This window comes from Cydia fagiglandana, chromosome 2 (genome assembly GCF_963556715.1).
Source record: "Cydia fagiglandana chromosome 2, ilCydFagi1.1, whole genome shotgun sequence".
In the NCBI taxonomy this organism is placed as follows: Eukaryota; Metazoa; Arthropoda; class Insecta; order Lepidoptera; family Tortricidae; genus Cydia; species Cydia fagiglandana.
The window spans coordinates 2555537-2580954 of record NC_085933.1 but is presented as its reverse complement, the minus strand read 5'-3'; the positions used below and the strand labels follow the sequence as shown (position 1 = coordinate 2580954).

The window sequence follows — 25418 nt, the reverse complement described above, 5'->3', positions numbered from 1 at the left end:
AGATGACAGGAAAACCTATTAGAAATGTGCAGCCAAGCGCGAGGCGGACTTAATGTACGGAACCCTTAATACGCGAGTCCGGCTCGCACTTGGCCGGTATTTTTTAAACTCCTCTTGACGCTTAACCGCTGAACCGATTTCGTTGAAATTTGGTATAGAAATAGTTAGCGTCCCGGAACAGGACATAGGATAGATCTTATAACCAAAATGATCTTTTGAAGGTGTGAAAAGTGGCGTGAAAATTTGTACGGAAAATCAATAACCGCTGAACCGATTTATATGAAATTTGGGATGGTCTACAATTCTACATCTTTGATTTAGTTGAAAATGATAAAAAACATGACTTCAAACCTAAACTTAAACAGTAAGTATTAACTTCAAGAATTCAATTCTGAATTCCCCCCTGCACCACATTTCACACCTTTAAAGGATGATTTTTGAGATAACTTATTATGTCCTGTCTCGGGACTCAAAATATACAGGGTGATTCAGGAGACGTGAGCAGGACTAACACTGCGCATTTCGTAAACTATAAGCAACGGTTTCGTATCAGTATTAGTGAGTTTAACGTTAATTTTGTAGTCGTGTTGAAAAATAAAGTTATTAATTTATTTACGACATGCATGGTCACCCTGAAATTAGAATACCAAACTACCGATATTCTATGTCAAATTGAATGTCATCACTGTCATCACGGTCTGGTTACTTTTGAAAACTCGTATCTCACCAAGTTTGACAGTTCATTTTCTTCGTAATCAAAATGCTGTCATTACGGTAAAAGAGGTTTTATGTTTATTAATTAGGTTTTGTAGGGTGACCAAGATTGTAGAGAATTAAATTTATCCTCACCAAAAAGTTAAAAAATAGGAAAAAGTGTGGTTGTTTCACCTAAATACGGCGATGATCGATCAATTATCAGTTACTGAGTGTGTAGGATTAGTCCTGCTCACGTCTCATGAATCACCCTGTATGTGCACCTTTTAATTAAAACTGTTCAGCAGTTTAAGCGTGAAGAGGAGTTTAAAAGAAAGTATTTTAATAAGTTTATATGTTTTTACTTCGGAATGGTGTCAATGTGATACCATAACTAAATTTGGTACTGTGAATTTATACGAAAACGATACCAAACATGGCCTCGTAGCTTTACTGATGTAGAAGTCAAGATAAAATTGAGAGCCCTAAATTCTTATTACTTGGCCTAACTTGTGTAGAAGGAAAAGGAAAAATAAAAGTCTTCGGCAGGAATATAAGACACAAATATAATTTTTAGAGTTACTATTTCAATCATCAAACATAAACATACCTTGATTATATTATTCTAGTGAGATACGCATAGATAAACAAAAACATTAAAAAAATTACAAGGTCGAAATGTCACGGAGCTTGTGTGAGTTATATGTGAAAAATAAAAACTTTTATGACAAAAAAATCTGGACACAATTTAAGAATCATCCAATTGCGTCGAGGAATCATCAGTATTTTTGCTTGTTTCATTACCTCCTTGCTTCTTTTTTTGTCCTTTGTATTCTGTAGCAATTGGTTAGTTCTGAAAATAAAGATAACTTGCGTCGTCACGGATGTCGATTTATAGGTTTTAGGGAGTGCAGAATTCGAAAATGATGGCCATTTTATAATCCAAGATGGCGGCTACGCATTTTGTCATAAAAGTCGTCATGAATATCGTTTTATAGGTTTTAGGACGTGACAGGTCCAACAATTGTCTACATCACTGTAATTGACGTCACAGGCCTCCATGGGCTACGGTAATCGCTTACCATCAGACGGGCGGTGTGGTTGTTTGCCACCAACATGTTAATTTAAAAAAAACTCCACTATATCGCCAGTTAATACTCGTAAGTACGTATTTTGCGAAGCTAATGACATTTGTCACAAGAAATACGACAATTGTCACGAAATTTCGACACATCACACAACTCAAGAATTACCGAAAGTTCTTTGAAATCTTGTGACAATTTTCATCATTATCATCATAAACATCGCAAGAGAAATACCTGTTTTTTGCCGATATAATAAAGTTTTTAAAAATAATACAATGATGGTGACAAACAGGAATACGGCCTGCCCGATGGTAAGCGATAACCGTAGCCCATGGATGCCTGTGACGTCAGCAACAATGAGACTTGTCGAAATGTCGCACCTGTCACGTTACGTCACATTGTCACGCCAGGGAATACATCTGAAAATTGTGTGTTCCCATTTGTCCCCATCCCGATAAGGTGGGAAAAAATGGGAAATATTTACATGCAAATCCTATTCCATCTGTTCCCTGCGGGGATAAATGGGAATACATCCGAAAATTGTGTCTTCCCATTTGTCCCCACCCCGATAAGGTGGAATAAATGGGAAATATTTACATGCAAATCCTATTCCATCTGTTCCCTGCGAGGATAAATGGGATTACATCCGAAAATTGTGTGTTCCCATTTGTCCCCACCCCCAATAAGGTGGGAAAAAATGGGAAATATTTACATGCAAATACTATTCCATCTGTTCCTTGCGGGGATAAATGGAATTACATCTGACAATTGTGTGTTCCCATTTGTCCCCACCCCGAAAAGGTGGGAAAAAATGGGAAATATTTACATGCAAATCCTATTCCATCTGTTCCCTGCGGGGATAAATGGGATTACATCTGAAAATTGTGTGTTCCCATTTGTTGTCACCCCCAATAAGGTGGGAAAAAATGGGAAATATTTACATGCAAATACTATTCCATCTGTTCCCTGCGGGGATAAATGGAATTACATCTGACAATTGTGTGTTCCCATTTGTCCCCACCCCGAAAAGGTGGGAAAAATGGGAAATATTTACATGCAAATACTATTCCATCTTTTCCCTGCGGGGATAAATGGGATTACATCTAAAAATTGTGTGATCCCATTTGTCCCCACCCCGATAAGGTGGGAAAAAATGGGAAACATTTACATGCAAATCCTATTCCATCTTTTCCCTGCGGGGATAAACGGGATTACATCCGAAAATTGTGTGTTCCCATTTGTCCCCGTCCCGAAAAGGTGGGAAATATTTAATTCTATTCCATTTACGTACAAAAATGTCCCCCTGTCAACTTTCGATCGAGATTTAATCGATAATTTATTCGATTAATATTCAGATTAATGCAATTTCAATCTATGTTAGGTCGACTAAATTAATCGCGATTAAAATATGAGGATTAACTTTTTTTATTCCATTAATTAGTCGAATAAACAGTTAGACGATTAATGCCCTCATCTCTGACCACGGCATGGCTCTTACACTTTGAGAATATCTGAAAACGAATGAACACAAGGAGCCATTTTGCAAATCCAGTAACTTTGTTATTACTTTTGACAGCGCGTGTCATGTGTCTACACAGAGTCGACACAAAGTCGAAACATTTGCGACTACTTTGTGACTGCAATATTTCTCAGCCTTAAACCATATTTGTACATCATAATTAACAAGTTTCGTAGTATGTAAAGCGTTATTTCTGTTATTTAAGTATAGTATACGCATCGAAGTACTAAAAATGCATCAAATAATATAGTTATGAACACAGGCACTGAGAAGTAAACAATTTCATTTCCGGCTAAACTAAAACAATGTGGTGGCGCGTTGATTATATTACACTTAGTTTATCAAATCACTCGAGCAGTTTAATTCCCCATAATAATTTAAGTCCTATTGTAATATAAATGCAAACAATATATAATTACGTCTTGTAATCCGTTTTAGAGATGGCGTATTAATGTCACTTATTTTTATTTAACTATTTTTCCATCTGACAGTTTCCATTTGACAGGAACAAAATGAACGAATGAACGAATGATTTTGGCATAAAGTAGTCGCAAACTCGTAACAATGTGTGCACACGGCGACCACACTTTATGTCACTTTGTGTCATGTGTCGACCCTTCCCCATTTCTAGTAACTGTGTCGACACGGCGACGACTCTGCGACTGGAATTGTGACCGAAACAGACGGTGTCGACACAAGATGTGTCTACACCGCGTCGTAACGGCGACTGGAAATGGTTGTATGGGAATGACATTGATAAGTCACAGATTTCAATTGTTTGGTTGAGTTAAATGTAATACCCGTGTTACAACAACGCTATATGCTACATTTAATTACTTTTAAACCTTAAAATTTTTCCAAAAAAAAAACAATAAAAATATTTATTTTTTTAAATTAACTAAGCCATTTAGTTCTCTTAAACGTACTTAACCATACCCCGAAGTTAACGGAATTCAATAAAAACACGGTGTATAACCTGCCACACTTTTTGCTTATTTAGGGACCTACGAGCACGCTACGCTGCTAAAGGAGAAGCTTCCTGCCGCTCAGCTTCGCTTGGAGGGCCTGCTGAAAGACGTGAACGAGTCGTATTGCACGTACCAACACCAAGCATTGCTGGCTTACTATCAGGTCAGTTGCATAGCCTGAAATATTACAGGGTTTAGAGTAAAGGGTAATATTTTTCCACCTAGTATCATCATCATCATCATCATCATGTCAGCCATAAGATGTCCACTGCTGAACATAGGCCTCCCCCTTGGACCTCCATACGTGCCGGATGGGGGGTGAATGCCATAATCGCCACGCTTGGCAGGCGGGTTGGCGATCGCAGTCGAGTACACCGAATTTGAGGGACGCTGCTGCCCGTCCACCGGTGGTCTTGGACGTAGTTTAAGGACATACCCGGGTCCACCTAGTATGCTTCCGGGAACATAAGATGGAAGAGAGATATAGCTTGTGTAAGTTGTAATCATTTCGGGTTCTCAACTCCAGTCTCTCACAAGGGGTCATCCATTAATTACGTCACTGTATGTTCTAGGTGTTTTACACACACACTTGCCCAGCAAACATTTTAAGTATTTTTTCCTAGGCTCGAAGAAGATTTTACCAATTTAAGTAAAAATTACGTCCTAAGTCACCAATTATTTTACGTATTGTACACTTTTACTTCCAAGTCAAAATATAGGGATAATAAAACGTAAATTTCACTTCATAAATACACCATGAAGTCAGAGACTTAGGGGTTGAAAATAAGGCGAAATATTAGGTAAAATTAACCTTAAACCCTGACCAATAGGTCAAATCTACTAATAAGGTATTTTAGGTGTATTTGCGATGTAATTATTACTTATACGGGGACTATGAAGTCACGGACTTAATGGTTGAAAATAAGTCGAATTACTAGGTAAAATTAACTTCGTACCCTGACCAATAGGTCATATTTACTAATAAGGTGTATATGCGACGTAATTATTTCTTATACGGAGACCATGAAGTCAGGGACTTAATGGTTGAAAATCACTCGAAATATTAGGTAAAAGTAACTTCAAACCCTGACCAATAGGTCAAATGTACTAATAAGGCATTTTAGGTGTATATGCGACGTAATTATTTCTTATACGGGGACCATGAAGTCAGGGACTTAATGGTTGAAAATAAGTCGAAATATTAGGTAAAGTTAACTGCAAAGTCTGACCAATAGGTCAAATGTACTAATAAGACATTTTAGGTGTATTTGCGACGTAATTATTTCTTATACGGAGACCTTTAGGTCGTCGATTTTATGTCGATTTAGCTACTAATTTTTGGTAAATGTTATTTAAAATAGATACCAAATTGCGACCATATAGTTAAAATCACTTGTAAAGTACTATCAATACCATAAGGTTGTGCCGCCATTTTCTTTCATTTCGTTATAATGATGCTAAATATGAAATTGCATAATTTAAGTTGTTATATCTTGAATGGTGCCATCGCACGGTACTTCATTGTGCTAATATTCAAAATAAAACAATAGTTTTGATCCAGTCAATACACTCACATACACAAATATTCAATTACAACACTCAATTACAAGCAAATATATGCATTTTGATTTAATAAAATGTTGATAACTTAAATATTTCAAAAGCCCATCAATAGTTTTGTATGTAAACCTAATATAATGCAAGAAAAAATTTTCTGTACACTAGATTTCATCGTTCTTCATCTGCGTAATCGGCCTAAATTATTTTACATGACTTAGTGGCCGCCATTATCATTGCACAACTTAAAGTTGTTTTCTTGTTAGACATTTTGTTTCTGAGTGAAAAGAATATATAAGCGTAATGTTTGTGTCTCTTTTCCTCTTCATCGCGTCTCATCTAAATATTGCCTCGCAGATTAATTATATGGATAAAAATATGTCACCATCACGTCTAAAGGTGGTAAAGATTACCAAATTAGTACATTTCAACTACGCGGCACATCGTGGCGACGTCGAATCCACGTCGGAAACATGACCTAGTGTTGACCTAATGGTTGTAATCACTAATTTACCGTCAATAAATACGTCGCCGGCACGTGCGTTTTTTCCCCATTTATGTCGACTCGACGTGCCTCATTTTGGTTCTCTAATTTGTGCGACCTAAAATAGGTGCCTTTTTCGGAATATTGACCAAAAATGCTTGCTGGGTGGTCACATTTGGCAAACCCCTCGCCCCCTGGTGTGACGTCAAATTTTTTCAACGAATTCGGCAAATCGAGTTCAGTATTATTAATACTTTAGCAAAATATTTTTGACCAAAGAAATATTAGTAATTTTATAACGCAAAACTGATTAGTACAGAAAATTAAACGAATAAAAACGATTATCGTTCCAAAATGACTAATGAAATTAATATGACGTCACAAAGTTTGTGACTCTCCCCTCCCCCTTGTCACAACATATCACATTTTTTGACCCCCCTCTCTCTCCCCCCTAAACGTCTGATGTTGATAATGGATGACCCCAAATCAAAATAAAATTTTCAGATAGAAGAATTCATATCCGAAACCGTCCAAGGCAACGTTGGAGACATCAGAGAAGCCCTAACCCTAGTACTTCAAGAGTTGCGCGCGAGCAGCTCCATTACCTGTCTCAAGATGGAGTACTTCACGGACTCCTTGAAGCGCTGGGCGCGAGGGCTGTGTGGCGCTTTGCTGGCTAAGAGTGATGTGAGACAGCTACTGTTCCTGCTTCACCAGCTATTCAGGTAATTTTTGGCTATGTTTTACTTATTTAATCACAAAAATATGACGCTATATATGTATATGTATATTAGAGTTTATGCTATAAGACATACTCTACCAGTCAACATTTGAGCAAAGGCAGCAAAGCAGATGTTTGACTGTTCGAGGTAACATAAGGTGCAGTACTTCACGGACTCCTTAAGATGCTGCCAAGAGTGATGTAAGGCAGGCTGTGTGGCTCAGAAAGCTGTGAGGCAACTACTGTTCTTACTTCACCAGTTGTTCAGGTAACCTGCCATTTTTTGGATGATACTTCTCTGAAGATGGAATTCTTCACTTTATGCCGAAACCAACTTAAACTGAAACTTATATAATTTTGGCGTGGCCGTGGCAGAAACTGAACCGTGGTGAACCTGAAACATGGTTTTTATGCTGAAAATTGCTGAAATCGAAACTTCGGTCGGACATACTACTTAGACAATTTTCAGAACCTTTCAAAGTAATATGAGGCATGAAAATGAAGATTTTTATGATGATTATTATAATAAATACTAATATTTCAGGCAAACTCATTCAGTGCGATGGGCGGCCCCTCTGATTAGACTCCCCATGTGTGATACCAGCGACGCGGCGCGGGCCCTGGCCATATTGGATTTGATGCTGTCTGCACCGGTCTTGGAGACAGCTAAGGAGTGTACTGAAGGTACAGTATTGTTGGTATCCATTTCAATGGGAGGGTATATATATAAACTTAGTATGACCTAAATATATCACTAACCTCGCAATGTATGGATAACGTTAAAAACGTTAAAAATCCGCATTACCATTACGCATAAAACGGCAAAAAAATCACGTTTGCTGTATGGGCGCCCCATTTAAATATTTATTATATTCTGTTTTTAGTATTTGTTAGTATAGCGGCAACAGAAATACATCATCTGTGAAAATTTCAACTGTCTAGCTATCACGGTTCGTGAGATACAGCCTGGTGACAGACATACAGACGGACCTGACGGACAGAGTAATAAAGAAGAATAGGGTCCCGTTTTTACTCTTTGGATACGGATCCCTAAAAATGCACTGTGTCTGCTGCGAGCAATCTGCATTAGCCTTTAAATCGTCAGCCATTACTATCAACTTCGTATACGTATAAAACATAGACTAGGAATCCTCTAGACCGAGCATAGTCGCGCTACCCCCCTCTGCCACGCATACGGTAAATTTACGCCATGTTCGAGTCGAAAGTGTCTTTGTGAGACGTCCGTGTCTTTGAACGGACCAATCCCGGCACGGGACTTCGCTCACCTCGTCCCGCGCGCGCCCGCATTTTTGGCATCATAGGTTGCATGAAATAATTGCTCTAAACTCGGTCTAGGGGATTTCTAGTCTATGGTAACAAAAACGATACGCCCAGATACGCCTAACACCACACACCTTAGGGCCGGTATAGACGGACTGCATCCCGACTGCAACTTTTATGGGAACTGCACGTGGACGTTGCAGTTGGCGTGCAGTCGGCGTGCAGTTCTCATACAAATTGCAATCGGGTTGTAGTCCGTCTGTATCGGCCCTAAAGGCAATGCTCCAATTTCAAACCCACTTAGGCCCACTTGTACCATCCCACTAACCCGGGGTTAAGCGGCTAAACCGTTAACCCAGTGTCAAATTGTACTGGTAAGTGGTAACCATGCTAACTCCGAGTTTAACCGGTTAACCGCGGGTTAGTGGAATGGTGCAAGTGGCCCTTATTTGCTTTTTATGTTTGTGCCGTCCCCAAATTAGCTAAATGTATGGATCCTACCGTTTCCAGCAGAGAACGAGGAGATGTGGGAGGAGGTGGACCGGCACGGAGGCGCCGGGGCCGTCAGCGAAGGCGCCTTGAGAGAGCAGGACCTGCTGGCGTTGCTGAAGGCGTTCCCGCTGCGGGCGCTCGCGGCGCGGCTCGCGCTGCTACAGCGGACTGTGAGTGGCTTTTTTTATTGCATTGGCCTTGGTATATAGAGATGGTATTTTAAATTAAATTGAACAGCATGGACCCTGAATAGGGTATGGCAAGTTAACCTTAATAGCTAAATGCTTAAAATTACCTTACAAAGCATATCACGTATTGCTTCAAGCGTGAAAGAGGCGACAGGGAGAGCGGGATGGTGGTGTCGTTTTTTGATAGCGAGAAATTGTATCTTACGAACAGAGGACCGTGGGTGGCTTTTATTTAAGAAGAGTAGGTACTAGCTACTATAGTAACGTGCTTCGGTTGCGAGAAGTCTCAATCTTGCTTAAGACTATTATCACATAATATTAAGATTATTTTTCTAATTACCTATTAAGATTTACTGCATGAGATAACCTTGTTTTGACTATTATTGTTTATCTGTGATATTATGATTAAAAGAATATAAAATTTGTGCATGATTGTTTTCCATCGTATTTTCTCGGAAACGTTCGTATTTGACATGCTACTTCAGTCAACCAAATATACATATATTGGCCCGGTTTACTCCAATAGAAAGACATCTTCGTACGATTCCGTGAAAATGCGATGGAAAATAATTACGCATTACATCTGTAATAGACACGATTGAGACAACGAGATAGTGGTTAAGGCCTAAGTTCTTTGGCTATTTCTCTTACAGAGGATCCTACCTCAGTCTATCTTTCTAACTAACAGTTGATATCGGCTTAACTTTTTAGGACATAACCCAAACCCGTCCATACGAATGGGACCACGTAGCGCGGGACGTGCTCCGCGCGTGCTGCGGCGTGCGCGCGCTGCTCGCCGTGCTCGCGCGCGCCGTGCGCACGCGCGCCCCGTACCCGCGCCTGCGCGCCGAGTTGCGCGCGCTGGGACACCACGCTATGTGGGCTGTAGCAGACCTGCATAAACATAACCGGTATAGTCTGACAACAAAGAGTAGAAATTAAAAAGTGGCAGTACTGTAGTGTTGTCCCGTTTTCTTTGATTAATAAATAAATAAATAAGTTTCGTATGTAAAATCACTAATAGTATTATTAGCTTGTATTTTATTATGCAATCCGGCCCAGCTGGATATTATACCGGGTGTCGCCCGTAACACGAGCAAATAATTGAAACATAGATTGTACTCCTCAAAAGGTGACACTTTTGTTCAATAACTTTTAAAAATTATGAAGTATTTAGACTCCCTATTATTCATACAAAATAAATATTATCTTCAATGGGCGCCATCGCCACGCCATATCATTGTGATTGACGTTGCTCGTCACGCCTTAAACATAACAGAATTGGCAATACATTGCGTCTTAGAATAAACTTTAAAGTGTATTAAAAATTAAACCACAAGTTATTTTTAAAAGTCACCGAACAAATGTTGATCGGTTTGAGGAGTACAGCCTACGGTTTAATTTTTTGCTCGTATTACAGGCCACACCCGGTATATATTTTGGGATATAAAAACAGAACAAATTTATTGAACTTGATTGCAAATAAAGAACTTGAACTTTTGACAATATACTTTATAGTAATTTTTTTAAAGTTTTTCTAAATTTTATGATCACCTTACCTTTTTTCAACAGAGACTCGTACCCCAAAGAACTGTCAAACCAAATCGAAGCCGAACTGGAAGCCATATTCACCGCGGGCTGGCTGCTCGAGACCACGGAGCCCTCGGGCTGCGAGGCCCCGCCCGCGACCTTACTGCGGCCTACGGTCCGCCAGGCCTACTGTGTGGCCCTGATGACCCACGTACACGGTTAGTGGCAACTTCCCTTCCTCGCGTTACCCCGGCATTTTGTCACGGCTCATGAGAGCCTGGGGTCCGTTTGGCGACTAATCCCATGAGTTGACGGAGACACTATATAGTTTTTTCTCAAAAATGGACGGCAAAGTCGACTTTGCCATCTAAAAAATAGGTCGCGAAGAGCGGAGTTTATGGTCAGTCAAAAATTAAAAAGTTAAAAACATTGCAGTCTCGATTTTAGGACTGCAATGTTGCATACAAATTCCATTATTTGTCGAGTTCCAAACTTTTTAAAAGTTGAAATGACCATATCAAATGAAGGCACAGGCCCATTAAACAGCCAAACAGATGATTAGTACCGCGACTATTTAGCTGTCTCAAATAGGTTGGCGTATTTTCGGCAGAAAAATACACTTCTATTTTTTTTTTTTGTTATATAAAAAGGCGACAAGGGCTTTGTTCTGTGAAAATATATACGTAAGAATGTTGCTTTTGTAAAATATTTCTATGATATTTATATTTCTTGCACCATTTTTGAGAAAAGCACTATATATGACTCGGCTGGAAGGCTACTTGCTGGCTTCGGATTCAATTAAACGGACTCCCAAGGTCGTCCGTTTAAAACGAATCCTCAGCCTGCAAGTAGCTACTTCCGAGCCTCGACAATAATGTAGTATTACGAAATCGACTGCCATCTGACCTTTCAACCCAGAGGGAAAACTAGGCATTATTGGGATATCTGGGATTAGTCCGGTTTCTTCACGATATTAGGGTAGTGGCAACTGGCAACTACTAAAGAAAAAGGATTAAGGCCTCCAGTGCTCGAAGGCAGACTACCCGGCATTTCTATTTTTCCTGACCAACGCCATAACCTCTAGACTAGCGGTCGGCAACAAGCGGCCTGCGAACCTCTCACTTGCGGCCCGCGAGCCCCCCTGGCTATTTTGTATGTAATATTGTCAAACAACAATGTCTGAAGTCACGCATATTAACAAAAGTGCGGCCCGCGTCAACTTCCTTATTAACTACTATGTGGCCCTTGGCTGCTGAAAGGTTGCCGACCACTGCTCTAGACACTCACCCCCTTATTCATAAACGTTTGTCTTTATCTGTTATTTTGACTTATGTGTTTGTAAGAAAGGGATAAAACATAATTTAATTAAATCAGGCCCGTAAAGTTTTATGAACAAGGGGGTCGGTCACGTAGGCTTTCGTCCCAATTTCTTGAGTATATCATACAGAATCAGAATCAGAATTGTTTATTGCACTCATATTAGTATACAGTTCTTAAAAACTACTAGTACAGTTCCACATGAACCCTGTAAGGGTATAGCAATACACTTAACACTAACTTATGAGATAACATGCATCATAGGCCAATTCCTAAGGGCTAATGTATGATTTGCAATGGTTTTCGTTAAAAAAATCATTTAATGTATAGTACGCTTTTTTTACTAGGTAAGTTTTTAATGCATTTTTAAAGTTACTATAATTATTTATTTCTTTGATTTCGTTTGGGATGTTATTATATATTTTTATGGCCATGCCAAAAGGGCCTTTATGGATCATCTGTAAAGTAGAGTTTTGTGTGGCTAGTCTAGTCTTTGGTCGTAGGTGGCCCGCTCGCGAGTATTGAGGAAAGAGGTTTCCATTATTCTTTACGAATAGACACACTTCCAATATGTACATACTCTGAGGGCCAGTAGTATGTGCTTGCACCTTCTATCCGAATTACTTAGGCATTCTGGTAAATAATAAATGTAAATAATAAAAGATAATAAGGAATAATAATAAGGTGTAAATAATAGATGTAAGATGTATAGAAATATGCTTAAAAATTGTGACTTGTAATGCCTTATTACCAATAAATGATGTCTATGTCTATGTCTATAGAGAAAGAGATGGTACTGCCATCTATACATGCGTTTCGATTCCGACCTCGGCCACCGGAGGGTGTGGTCACTTTTTAGGGTTCCGTATCCAAAGGGTAGAAACGGAACCCTATTACTAAGACTGCTGTCCGTCCGTCTGTCTGTCACCAGGCTGTATCTCATAAATAAACCATGAGTGCTAGACAGTTGAATTTTTTTACAGATGATCTATTTCTGTTGCCGCTATAACAACAAATACTAAAAAGTACGGAACCCTCGGTGGGCGAGTCCGACTCGCACTTGTCCGGTTTTTTTTTGCATTTTGACATCTATTTCAGTTTGTATTTGATGTTATACCTACATAGTTATTGTGAAATTACAGAAAAGCAACCACTGGTGATAGACTGTCTCTCGCTATCGCTGTCTCTTTCGTGCGGGCAGTGCGTACACGTCGCTTCTCAAGTCGCGAGTTGCGAGGAGAGTGCAGAGATACCGGCCATGGTCGTCGATTTCCTTGTACAGGTATTAAATAAACATAAGATGACCATGACCATTCATTATAGGTAGGAAATAAAGTTAGGTTATATTGTGTCGTCGTCGTAAATTTAAGAGTTAGACACACGAATTTCTAGGTTTTTTGACCCCTCCCCCCCTTGTCACATTTGGCAAACCCCTCCCCCCTAGTGTGACGTCACATTTTTTCTACGAAATCGCCAAATCGAATTAAGTACCTAAGTATTATTAATATTTTATCAAAATATTTTTGACGATATAAATATTAGTAATTTTATAACCCAAAACTGCTTAGGAAAGAAAATTAAAAGAATAAAAACGATTATCGTTTTAAAAACTTGTTATTTAAATGTAGGTACAGCGAATAAAATAATAAAAAAAAAATTTCGGTTACTGATGAAGTTAAAGTGACGTCACAAAGTTTGTGTCTCCCCCCTCCCCCATGTCACAATATGTCACATTTTCTTGACCCCCTCCCTCCCCCTAAACGTGTGACGTAATTAATGGATGACCCCTAAGATGACCAAACATTTTCCCTCTCCTACTCTCTATTGTCCTTAACAGTTGCCTTTTCTCTCCTACTCTTTTTAACACTTCTTCATTTGTGATTCTTTCTGTCCATTTAATCTTTTCCATTCTCCGCCAGCACCACATTTCATTTATATTGTGTATTTTGTATTAAAATTATAAAAACAATAATGGGCCTTTATTTAACTATGTCCCAGCCCTTCTGTTGACATCTGGTGAGATTTGACTTACCTCGTCATTTTACATTGTAGCTCGCGGAAGCAACTTGATATTGGTTCACTCTACTTCTCCCCCACGTGAGAGATATGGCTCGACCCCCCCTAAACACATCACGTTAGTAATATACGTCTCCTGTTGAAAGAAATTTACACAATTTTGACACAAAGAAATACCATCCAAGTTCCATTATCCGTCATTTTCAGCAGTAGGGATCTTTCATTGTATGTTGATTGTGCTATCAAAATAAGCTGAATTTATTTTTAATCTATGAAATTTCTCTTTTGGCAGGTGGCACTGAAACCAAAGAGGCGCTGCAACGGCGCGTGTATAGACGCGGCCCGAGAGTGCCTCCCCAAACTGCTGTCCCGACACGAGTACTTATATACCAGGGCGGTGCATAGCATAGCCTACGTTCATCAGTGTAAGTGGCTATTTGTCCCTATTCTACCAAAGAATTTTTTTTTCGATGTGGCGCGCGCACAGCTCTTGTGAGCAAGGACCCCGCTAAGGATACGGGCGAGCCTTGCTCATATGCAATTATGCATATCTGTCGCCAGTTTTCCCTTAGTCGCCTTAGTGCCACTTGCACCATTCTACTAACCCGCGTTAACCGGTTAAACCTGGAGTTACCGTGGTTACCAGTACAAATTGAATCTGGGTTAACGATTTAACCGCTTAACCGCGGGTTAGTGAGATGGTGCAAGTGGCGCTTATACGACACCCACGGGAAGAGATGGGGTGGTGATATGCTTTTCTGATGCCGGCACCACATGGCACTTTACCAAAGAATGCCTTTGCCTTCGGCCGCAATTTTGACAAATTAACCCTTTACCAGGCTAAGGCCCACTTGCACCATTCCACTAACCCGGGGTTAACGGGTTAAACCTGGAGTTACCATGGTTACCAGTACAATTTGACACTGGGTTGACGGTTAAACTGCTTAACCCCGGGTTAGTGGGATGGTGCAAGTGGGCCTAAGGGATATATATTTCCCACATACGGCACTTCAAACATGTGTTCTATTTTCGATCAGTAAGACTGACATTCGATTGTTATTTTTGAACTACCAGCCTGGTAAAGGGTTAAGTAGGTATATCCAAAGACAGACAGAGGAAGTTTATAATAGTTATTTGTACAACAAGAGATCAAAGTTTGATATTTCTTCGAGTGCTTATTTTGAGTCCCGTGCAAGCGAAAGATTCTATAATTTAGAATCTTGAGCGTAGTAAGGGATTCAAAAGCGCACGAGATGTAAATAACTTTGATCTCGTGTAGTACACAAAATTTTTCACCCTAAGCAGTGAGAACATACCTAGAGGGACAGAGATAATAGAACCCAAGTATATCGAACTTGTATTAGACCCCGCATGTTGAAATGACATTTGACTATAAAGGTCACTTGAATGACATTTTGTCTCACTCAGTGAGCAAAATGCGATTTTGCTCACTGAGTGAGACAAAATGACTCAGTGAGCAAAATCGCATTTTGCTCACTGTTTTTGTTTTGTTCGAGCTGCTGAGGTGAAAAATATATTAAAAACGGGTCACTCGCGTATTTTCTTCGTCGGTACGGAGTGAAACACGTCGAACGTTTTTTCGACTGCTTTTAATATGTCTCTGTCTCAGGAAGTTTAGTAACAAAAGTTCAATTTTGTGGCAGTGGTGGCACTCTACGGGCATGAGATGTTCAAAGACAGTGTATGAAATCTATCAATAAAGTCTTGGACGAATCAAAGTATCTCTGTCTAGAATTGTTTGTTTTTGCATTTTAAGGTTAGAACACACCGGGTGCGTGTGCGTAGAAGTGCACGTGCGCGTTGTAATTTTCAGATACTTATGAGAGACGGCACACCGCTTGCGTGACACCATACACTATTACACCATTTAGCGCACGCGCAGGCCTTTAATCTGTTGCTGAAATATCGCGTACATTTTTCATGTTTCTTTATCTTCCAGTGGAACCACTGCAACCAACGGCGGCCATTTTGAAACCGTTTTGCCTTCAACAATGGCGGCCGTCGACGGGCGAGATAAGCGCCGTGCTCGACGACTGGTCGCAACGCAGCCCGCAACTGTTGCCGTGTCTGTTACAAGAACTCAGTTATACACCCTACGAGTGAGTTAATACAATAAACCAACGGCGGCCATTTTGAAACCGTTTTGCCTTCAACAATGGCGGCCGTCAACGGGCGAGATACGCGCCGTGCTCGACGACTGGTCGCAACGCAGCCCGCAACTGTTGCCGTGTCTGCTACAAGAACTTAGTTATACACCTTATGAGTGAGTTTATACAATAAACCAATAGCCATTTTGAAGTGTTCTTCAAAGATGGCGGCCGTCAGGCGAGATACGCGCCGTGCTCGACGACTGGTCGCAACGCAGCCCGCCGCTGTTGCCGTGTCTGTTACAAGAACTCAGTTATACCACAGAATAAATAATAGTACTAGGTACAGAAGACTCATTCTCTAACAAAACGCGTCTGTCACGATCAGCACAGATATGGCCGCTAGGTGGCGACAGCGCCACGCACGGCTTATGGCAAACCCCAAAATTGGGGTCGAACGGATGTGGATTTTAGCTACCTGTAGCAAAGCGACGAAATCGCGGAGTGAGCCACGCCTGGTTATACACCTTACGAGTGAGTTTATACAATAAACCAACGGCCATTTTGAAGTGTTCGTCAAAGATGGCGGCCGTCAGGCGAGATACGCGTCGTGCTCGACGACTGGTCCCAACGCAGACCGCAACTGTTGCCGTGTCTGTTACAAGAACTTAGTTATACACCTTACGAGTGAGTTTATAATCCCACCAAAAACATTTTAATGTAAAATGTTGCCAAGACGAAATCATAAGGCTCGCACTGACAAAACTATCATTATTGGACCATCATTACTGATTATAAGGATTAAAGTCTTCGCATCTTCAATATTTTTGTCAGTTGTGAGTTCAGACTTCTCAAAATGTTTACAAATCCGTATTTTTCCCAGTGGGCTGTCACTGGAGTCGCAGCTGACGATTGGCTCGTGGTTGTGCGGTTTGCCGTCGCCCGCGCCGGACTGGGCCTGGAACGTACTGGTGCGACTGCGCGTACACAGGTATAATCTAGATTAAGTAAAAAAAAGATAAAAATAAGTTTATTACACATAAAACAGGACAGTACAATACAGAAATTGATGTGACATCAGGTGGGCGCATAGCATGGGCGCATATCTAGTCCTGTACCGCGGGAGACCAAATATGCATTTGTGTGTCATGTGTGACCAGCGAACTGATATACATGGAAGTATTCTGTCCGCTCAGTTATGACCCAACGTAAACTGTTCGATTGTAGGCGGTGCTTACAAACTGTTCGATTCGCAAGTTCAGTTCGACCGAGATGACAGTCAGTGACGGATGGCTAAATTGATTTATAAAAACAACGTTTTTTTGTAATTAAAAATGTCTTCATGTGTCGTGAAGTGATGCAGAAGTTATTTTAGTTCATACTAAGGACAGTGGAATCACTTTTTACTTGTAGTAAACAGATAACTTCAGTAAAATTTGGAATAAACATGACGATTTATTTTCAATACTACCGTGCTAGGCTAAAACGTAACAACTGCATACGACTTTCATAACAACATACGACTTTTTAAATTGCGAGGATAATAGGGATGGTGTTATGCCAAATAAAGTAGACGATTTTATTAAGTTGTGTTTAATTTAGGTATTTTCTATATAATTATAAAAGTAGTAATAAATTCCTTCTTACAGATTTGTATTTCCTTTTTTATTTCATGAGATGGAGCTATAAAAAAACTACCTAGTTATTTCAAATTAATAATCAAATTTGGTATTGTCATTTTACATTACTTTCCATTCAGATTCGCACAAGATGCTATTCGCAGAGAACTATGGAAAAAGCTGTCCAATTAGAGAGACATGAAATTGAGTCGATGCCTGTCAAGATATCTAGAATATGTTCTATTCACGAGATATACCCGTGAGATAATCATACCCGGTCTCCTATATGTAGATACATTTTTTTCTATCGCGCTTTCACTGGATTAATTTAACAAATACACACATTATCTGAAAATGTTGATCATTTGAATCCACCCTCTACGTCTACTGTCACATATATGTAGGTTCTCTCTCAAGCCATTTCCGTCAGTAGAAAAGAGCGGCAAATTTAGAAAATGTAAGCGCGCGAATGGCTGTGGTCCCATACAAAATTTTAATTTTGCACTTTTTTTCTAATGACAAACTTGCTTGACCGGCTATATACATATAAAATATTTCCATTGGAACTGGAAGTGGGGATTTATTGTGACTCCGCCTGTTTAAATATTTTTGACCCGATTCGTGTACCCATGTAAATTTTGCAGACTGTATAGCCAGTCCGATTTCTAAGATCTTACGTTATCTTACGTTATCTTAGAAAAACGGACAGACTATACTTGAACGTAACTTCGCACTGCCATACAAATTGATACTAAAATATACAAAATACTTATTATAGCGGAATACATTTATACAACAATGATATATTTACTTATGTTGAGTTAGTCTGTCATTTCATAACAACATTTTAACTAGTTATCTTTTAATCTGCATTAAATTATTATACGTGAATTATTTGACTGGTTCTTCAATGTATGGCATAAACCTATCCCTGTCCAAGTCATATTCTAATCAAATATGAGCCGCGAACTCTCAGCGGCCAGTACGTACAGCAAGAAGGTTATTAGCGGATTAATGTCGCTGATTGGTAGTTATTGACATTATATGCATTTCATCTACACTTAACTATGTACCATTAGTATAATAAAGACGACTATTATTTCGTTTACCAGCTTTGATTACAGGCTCTGTAAGCGCGTCGTCTTATTTGAATGTAGGCGTAATTGTGTATTTGTGTGCTAATTGGGCCCGAGAATTTGAACGGTAATGTTCCTAAAGGCGGTTTCCATACTAAATATATGCGTTCACTGTGTGTGACAGTTGGAATAATAAAAAAGAAAAATATGAACTAAAAGTACATTGTTTTTTAAGTTAAATAAATAAGTGGTTCATAACCTTTTCAAGACTGTTGCGTATTTGGTAAACTGATTTTAACCCCCAATAATACAAATATATTCCAATATTTTTTGGTACCAAGTACTAGATGTAATAATGTTTTTAAAAGATGCGTCCCGCCGAGTTTGTTGCCGGTCCCATATTGGGATACCCTCCTCCCAATGAGGGGGGATTTAAATCTTCTTGAGGCAGAGGTGTAGGGTTATAGCCGGTTTATCTTTATTTGACGTTCATAAGCTCATTGTAATATGCCGCCTACTTGAATAAACTATTTTTTATCTTTATCTTGTACTATAATCGTATAACAGATATACTTGGTCAAGCAGATCTTGTCAGTAGAAAAAGGCGGCAAATTTGAAAAATGTAGGCGCGAAGGGATAGCGTCGCATAGAAAATTTGAATTTCGCGCCTTTTTCTACTGACAAGATTTGCTTGACCATCTATATCTGGTCCTGTTCAGGTCTTGCTGGCGCCTCCCGCTGGACGCCCCTCCACCTGAGCACACGCAAAACGTATTCGCGGAGGCCTACGCGGTGCTGTCCAGTTCTTGGGGACATTCATTACCACTGGTGAGTACCGAATACACTTGCTGCATATTTCATATACTAACGGCTCGGTCACGACATTGAGCGACTTGCGACGGTGGCAGCGATAACCATAGGTTGGAGCGAGACACAGCGTTCGGATCTTTCGTTCCCACCTATGGTTGTCGCTGCCCCCGTCGCCAGTCGCGTAATGTCGTGGCCGAGCCGTAAGACGGATATATTACGATGTTAGATAACGTATGTTCTTCTCTTTAAGAAACGTTTTTGACGTTTTATAAAAGGTGGCCATAAACGGACGCTATTTTGATTGATTTTGTAGATCTGCGAGTACGGTGCTCCCGCGCTGGTCCGCGTGGCGGGCGCGCGCGCGCCGGTGGCCGCGCACGCGCTGCCGCTCGTCATGGCCGCCATGATGCACTCGCCAGCGTCCGTCTCGCTCACACCACAGTCAGTATATACATAGCCTGTTTCGCTCTAAAGTTATGCCATACATTTGTCACCGCGCCGGTTACAGCCATATAAAGCCCTATTCAGACGACGCGAGAACTCGAATGCGATGCTCATTACATTGCGGTTTTCGATCGGTCGGTTGAATTGGATGTAACCAACAGTCCGCAATGTAACTAAAATCGCATGCGATTCCGCGCGCCGTCTAAATCAGCCCTTATACAACATATTCTTAGCATCAAATTAATTCTATAATTTCGTCGGGTGACATCCTAAACTCACTAATTACTGTCGTATATAAAAAATGATATTGTTGTGTATAAGAAATAATAATGTTTTTAAAATGTTTAAATAATTAATGGGAGTGATGCCTCGGATAAGATCCGCAGTAAAACATTGGACTATTGGAGTACAAGGGTCCTCTTGTTACTCTAACCTGGTTAATGGGAACTTGGTAGGATATTGAAAAGATAAAACCAAATATATGACATGCAATTTAATACACTTCGCTAACTACTCACAATGCACTCCGCTTTAGGGCGGGCGCTGCTCAGAATACAATTGGTTCCTCTAAACTGTCGGCGGTTATGGGGTGACACTATAGTAAACCTTAATCTACGATCGCGAGATGGACGAGACGCGGGGTTTTGGCCAAAACCTGGGATAAAAGTCTAGTGCACTCACGGGTACCGAACGTAGCTATCATCCACAGGCCCGCTGGTATTTAACGCAGCAGGCGGATCGCTGACGGTGGGCGGCGGGCGTTCCTCAAGCTCCGGCTTTGGCAAGCCCGGGCGAGAACAACCCGCGGCGCTCGGAAGTTCCGCAAGAAGGACCCGCGCGATGAGACCTTGGGGTCGTCGGACCGCGGCAAGGCTGTCCGACACACGGCTCGCGGGTCAAAGCCGTGCCCTACGGCTTGATGGTGGCGCCAACATGACGCTCAACGAAGGCGAGGGCGCGCAACGACGCTCGGGGAAACACGGCCATCGGCCATGCTTGCGCTCGCCGATGACGTGGAACGCACGCGGTAGCTTGTGCACTTTTCGCGCACAACACACACTCGGCGATACGCGCAACTTAACAACCCAATCTCTCCCCGGCCGAGCCAGGCGGCGGAAGGAGACGAAAATGGTTTATTTCAACCTTTACATGATTAGGAGCGATATCAATGCTAGCGAGCCAATTCCAACCCCCCAAGTGAAGTGACAGTTCGAAATCATCTCCTCCCGGACACGTTGCGTTTCGGTTCACATCAACACATTAAACGTCAAACCAACTTAAATCTTTTTTAAATCGAATGATTCTCGAAAAAATATCAATGCTCATTAATACTTGTAATATTTTAAGTGGTTAATAATAATTACTAATAATTATATTTTTATCGTACGTTTTCTACCTTGTTTCATTCAGAATACCTTCTTTCCGATGCGGTAACTAAACGCATAGTCTACTCTCTGACAGTTCTCCTGTCAAAAATTTCAACCTTTTGACACCTTCATAATCACTATTTATGTTTCATAAAAATTCCGAAAATGATTCTAAAATACTAATTAAATTAGGAAGTGACCTATTTGAGCAGTTGGGGTAGACCAGGAGGATCATTTTGATATGCATGAAGCCAGGTTTGGTTCAACAACCTCCGCGCAATCTGGGTGACAAGTTCCGTTCAAGTGGCATACTCTTTAGACTTGTTTCTTCGAAACCAGTTAACCAGGAGGCAGGATATGCTAATCAACCTACAGCTGAGAAGGTACATTATAGTTTTACATAAGTGTCATACTCTGGTGTATGTTATTTTGTCCAAAATGCGACACTAATGTTGTACAGGTCACATTGTATGAGAAAGTACCTGTTTGGTATAGGAAATTATGTAGCATCGCTACAATATCCCCTCTCTCGGCAAAGAGGTTAAGCACCGGTTAACCGAGGCAGCCGGGGTAACCGGAGAAAAAAAAATCTTTTCCCAAAAAATCATCTGGTCCAGTAGGACGTTAACTATACATGCGGACATATACATGCGCTCCATATTTATTGTCGTTTGACATTAGAAATCACAGCGTGTGGCCACCACACTGTGGTTTCTGCTACTCAACTAAAAAATATAACCTAGATTTCCTTTGAAATAGTCTTAAGTTGTATAATGTAGTCGCTATAGTTAATAATGAGCTAACTCTCATTTTGAGGCTAATTGATATCTTTTAATGCTAACAAAATTATTAGTTATCTTTGATTAGGCTAATTTATTCTAATTAATTAGTATATTACATGTAGTTATATACATAATGCAATATTAAGAATTAAGTTTTAATATGGCATGCCCTACTATGTACATGCCTATGAGTACAAAATTAACTTACTAGTACCTTAATGTAATGTGGGAACTAGTTGCTAATTTATATCTACAGATTATCCAATACAATAGTGGAGGCTAACTTGTAGCTCACACTCAAGTCAAATCCCAATGTGTAGCCAGTGGGCTTACACTAAGTGAAAAAAAAAAAAACTTGGTTTTCTTTTTCATGTCTAAGTCAGTGAATTATATCTAATATAATTACATCACCCTGGACCCTTAGGGTGTGTAGTCACAAAAAAATTTGGTTTCCCTAGAAACGCTTGAAAAAAAATCTTGACCAAGTGAGTCAAGGAGGTACGCGTACTCAAAAAAAATGGGTTGTTACCTAAGTTCACCCAAATAAAAAAATAAGTTACTAACTTGAAAATACACCTTGTAAAGTATAATATTGAGCATAATGTCACTGAACCAATGCTTTAAAATTAAATGGTAACTGATTTTTTTCAGATTACCTTAACTACAAAGCGGTTTGCTCTAGCAGTCGGAAATTCGGAGGTTATGTGACGAATCAGGAATACTACTCCAAATGGAATGCAGCATGCCGTTCAACAACATGTCCCTACCTTTAGCGTATACAAATGGTGCATGTTTCAGCAGAACTTTTAAAAAATGCTATGCTAAGATAGCCGAAATTGAGGTTGATTCTAAGACCAATTTCCTCAAATTTCAAAAAGAAAACAAAAACAAATAATATGAACATTTAAGTTCTATAAAATAGTTCTATTTAGAACTGAATAAGTCAAAAACAAAGAAATTTAGAGTGTCTCGTCTATCATACTAAGTCACCGGAATGAAAAGTTTGAGTTGGTTTGAGAAATAAAAATGAATAAATATTTTAATACTTTTGAAATGGGTGGGTCGGGCGGGTGGTTGTCTAACGCGGCACCCCATGGTCGCGTATTAAACAATGAGGCATTAGGCATGGGTAGGGGTGAGTAGATAAGGTATCCCCCCCCTCTTACTTCATGAAATTCCTCTCCTTCCCCGTCCGGCATGTCGGTAGAAAAAATGGTTTGCTTGTGTCAGGGTATGTAATAAAGTATAATAAATTGGTAACACTTCACTTTATACAGGAAGTGTTAAAATAAATTACCTACCTCTCAAATGGAGCATGGTGAAAAAATAATATGTGGCTGAGCGCTATGCTAATTAGTCATAGTGTAGCCTAATAATAATTGTAATAATTGATGAATTTGCTACCCTGTCACAAGTAAACTCACAAATTAATTAATTTTATATTTTTAATACAAATAATTTCACTAAATTTTTTAAAAATAAAGTTTTTTAAATGACAAAAATTTTATAAATTGATGTTATCGCTTCCCAAGCTCACAATAACCAGGCTATATATTTAATTTAAGCTTTCTTCGGGCGCCATTGTCGTATATAAAAAATGATATTGTTGTGTATAAGAAATAATAATGTTTTTAAAATGTTTAAATAATTAATGGGAGTGATGCCTCGGATAAGATCCGCAGTAAAACATTGGACTATTGGAGTACAAGGGTCCTCTTGTTACTCTAACCTGGTTAATGGGAACTTGGTAGGATATTGAAAAGATAAAACCAAATATATGACATGCAATTTAATACACTTCGCTAACTACTCACAATGCACTCCGCTTTAGGGCGGGCGCTGCTCAGAATACAATTGGTTCCTCTAAACTGTCGGCGGTTATGGGGTGACACTATAGTAAACCTTAATCTACGATCGCGAGATGGACGAGACGCGGGGTTTTGGCCAAAACCTGGGATAAAAGTCTAGTGCACTCACGGGTACCGAACGTAGCTATCATCCACAGGCCCGCTGGTATTTAACGCAGCAGGCGGATCGCTGACGGTGGGCGGCGGGCGTTCCTCAAGCTCCGGCTTTGGCAAGCCCGGGCGAGAACAACCCGCGGCGCTCGGAAGTTCCGCAAGAAGGACCCGCGCGATGAGACCTTGGGGTCGTCGGACCGCGGCAAGGCTGTCCGACACACGGCTCGCGGGTCAAAGCCGTGCCCTACGGCTTGATGGTGGCGCCAACATGACGCTCAACGAAGGCGAGGGCGCGCAACGACGCTCGGGGAAACACGGCCATCGGCCATGCTTGCGCTCGCCGATGACGTGGAACGCACGCGGTAGCTTGTGCACTTTTCGCGCACAACACACACTCGGCGATACGCGCAACTTAACAACCCAATCTCTCCCCGGCCGAGCCAGGCGGCGGAAGGAGACGAAAATGGTTTATTTCAACCTTTACATGATTAGGAGCGATATCAATGCTAGCGAGCCAATTCCAACCCCCCAAGTGAAGTGACAGTTCGAAATCATCTCCTCCCGGACACGTTGCGTTTCGGTTCACATCAACACATTAAACGTCAAACCAACTTAAATCTTTTTTAAATCGAATGATTCTCGAAAAAATATCAATGCTCATTAATACTTGTAATATTTTAAGTGGTTAATAATAATTACTAATAATTATATTTTTATCGTACGTTTTCTACCTTGTTTCATTCAGAATACCTTCTTTCCGATGCGGTAACTAAACGCATAGTCTACTCTCTGACAGTTCTCCTGTCAAAAATTTCAACCTTTTGACACCTTCATAATCACTATTTATGTTTCATAAAAATTCCGAAAATGATTCTAAAATACTAATTAAATTAGGAAGTGACCTATTTGAGCAGTTGGGGTAGACCAGGAGGATCATTTTGATATGCATGAAGCCAGGTTTGGTTCAACAACCTCCGCGCAATCTGGGTGACAAGTTCCGTTCAAGTGGCATACTCTTTAGACTTGTTTCTTCGAAACCAGTTAACCAGGAGGCAGGATATGCTAATCAACCTACAGCTGAGAAGGTACATTATAGTTTTACATAAGTGTCATACTCTGGTGTATGTTATTTTGTCCAAAATGCGACACTAATGTTGTACAGGTCACATTGTATGAGAAAGTACCTGTTTGGTATAGGAAATTATGTAGCATCGCTACATTACTAAAAAAATATTCAACAAAAATCGACTTTATTTTGGTACTAGTATGGTTCACTATGGCTATGAACTTGTGGTGGTAATGAGTTTTGGTTGTCACCTGACGATTTTTATATTTATGGTTTTTGGATAATGATGGTATTCCACCTGTCCAATTTCTTTGTCCAATGTGTGACATTGGAC

General features: G+C 40.2%; 1 protein-coding gene across 1 annotated transcript in view; it reads left to right on the top strand.

The window, feature by feature from the left end:
- The window catches only part of LOC134672301 (uncharacterized), a 68755-nt gene that overhangs the window by 4294 nt on the left and 39043 nt on the right, over nt 1–25418 (top strand). The window contains exons 4-15 of the mRNA XM_063530197.1: nt 4298–4428; nt 6811–7031; nt 7572–7711; nt 8822–8970; nt 9700–9899; nt 10561–10736; nt 12978–13117; nt 14144–14276; nt 15812–15971; nt 16843–16950; nt 19374–19482; nt 19778–19905. Coding sequence (XP_063386267.1) covers nt 4298–4428; nt 6811–7031; nt 7572–7711; nt 8822–8970; nt 9700–9899; nt 10561–10736; nt 12978–13117; nt 14144–14276; nt 15812–15971; nt 16843–16950; nt 19374–19482; nt 19778–19905 — 1795 coding nt within the window. The remainder of the gene's footprint in view (nt 1–4297; nt 4429–6810; nt 7032–7571; nt 7712–8821; nt 8971–9699; nt 9900–10560; nt 10737–12977; nt 13118–14143; nt 14277–15811; nt 15972–16842; nt 16951–19373; nt 19483–19777; nt 19906–25418) is intronic.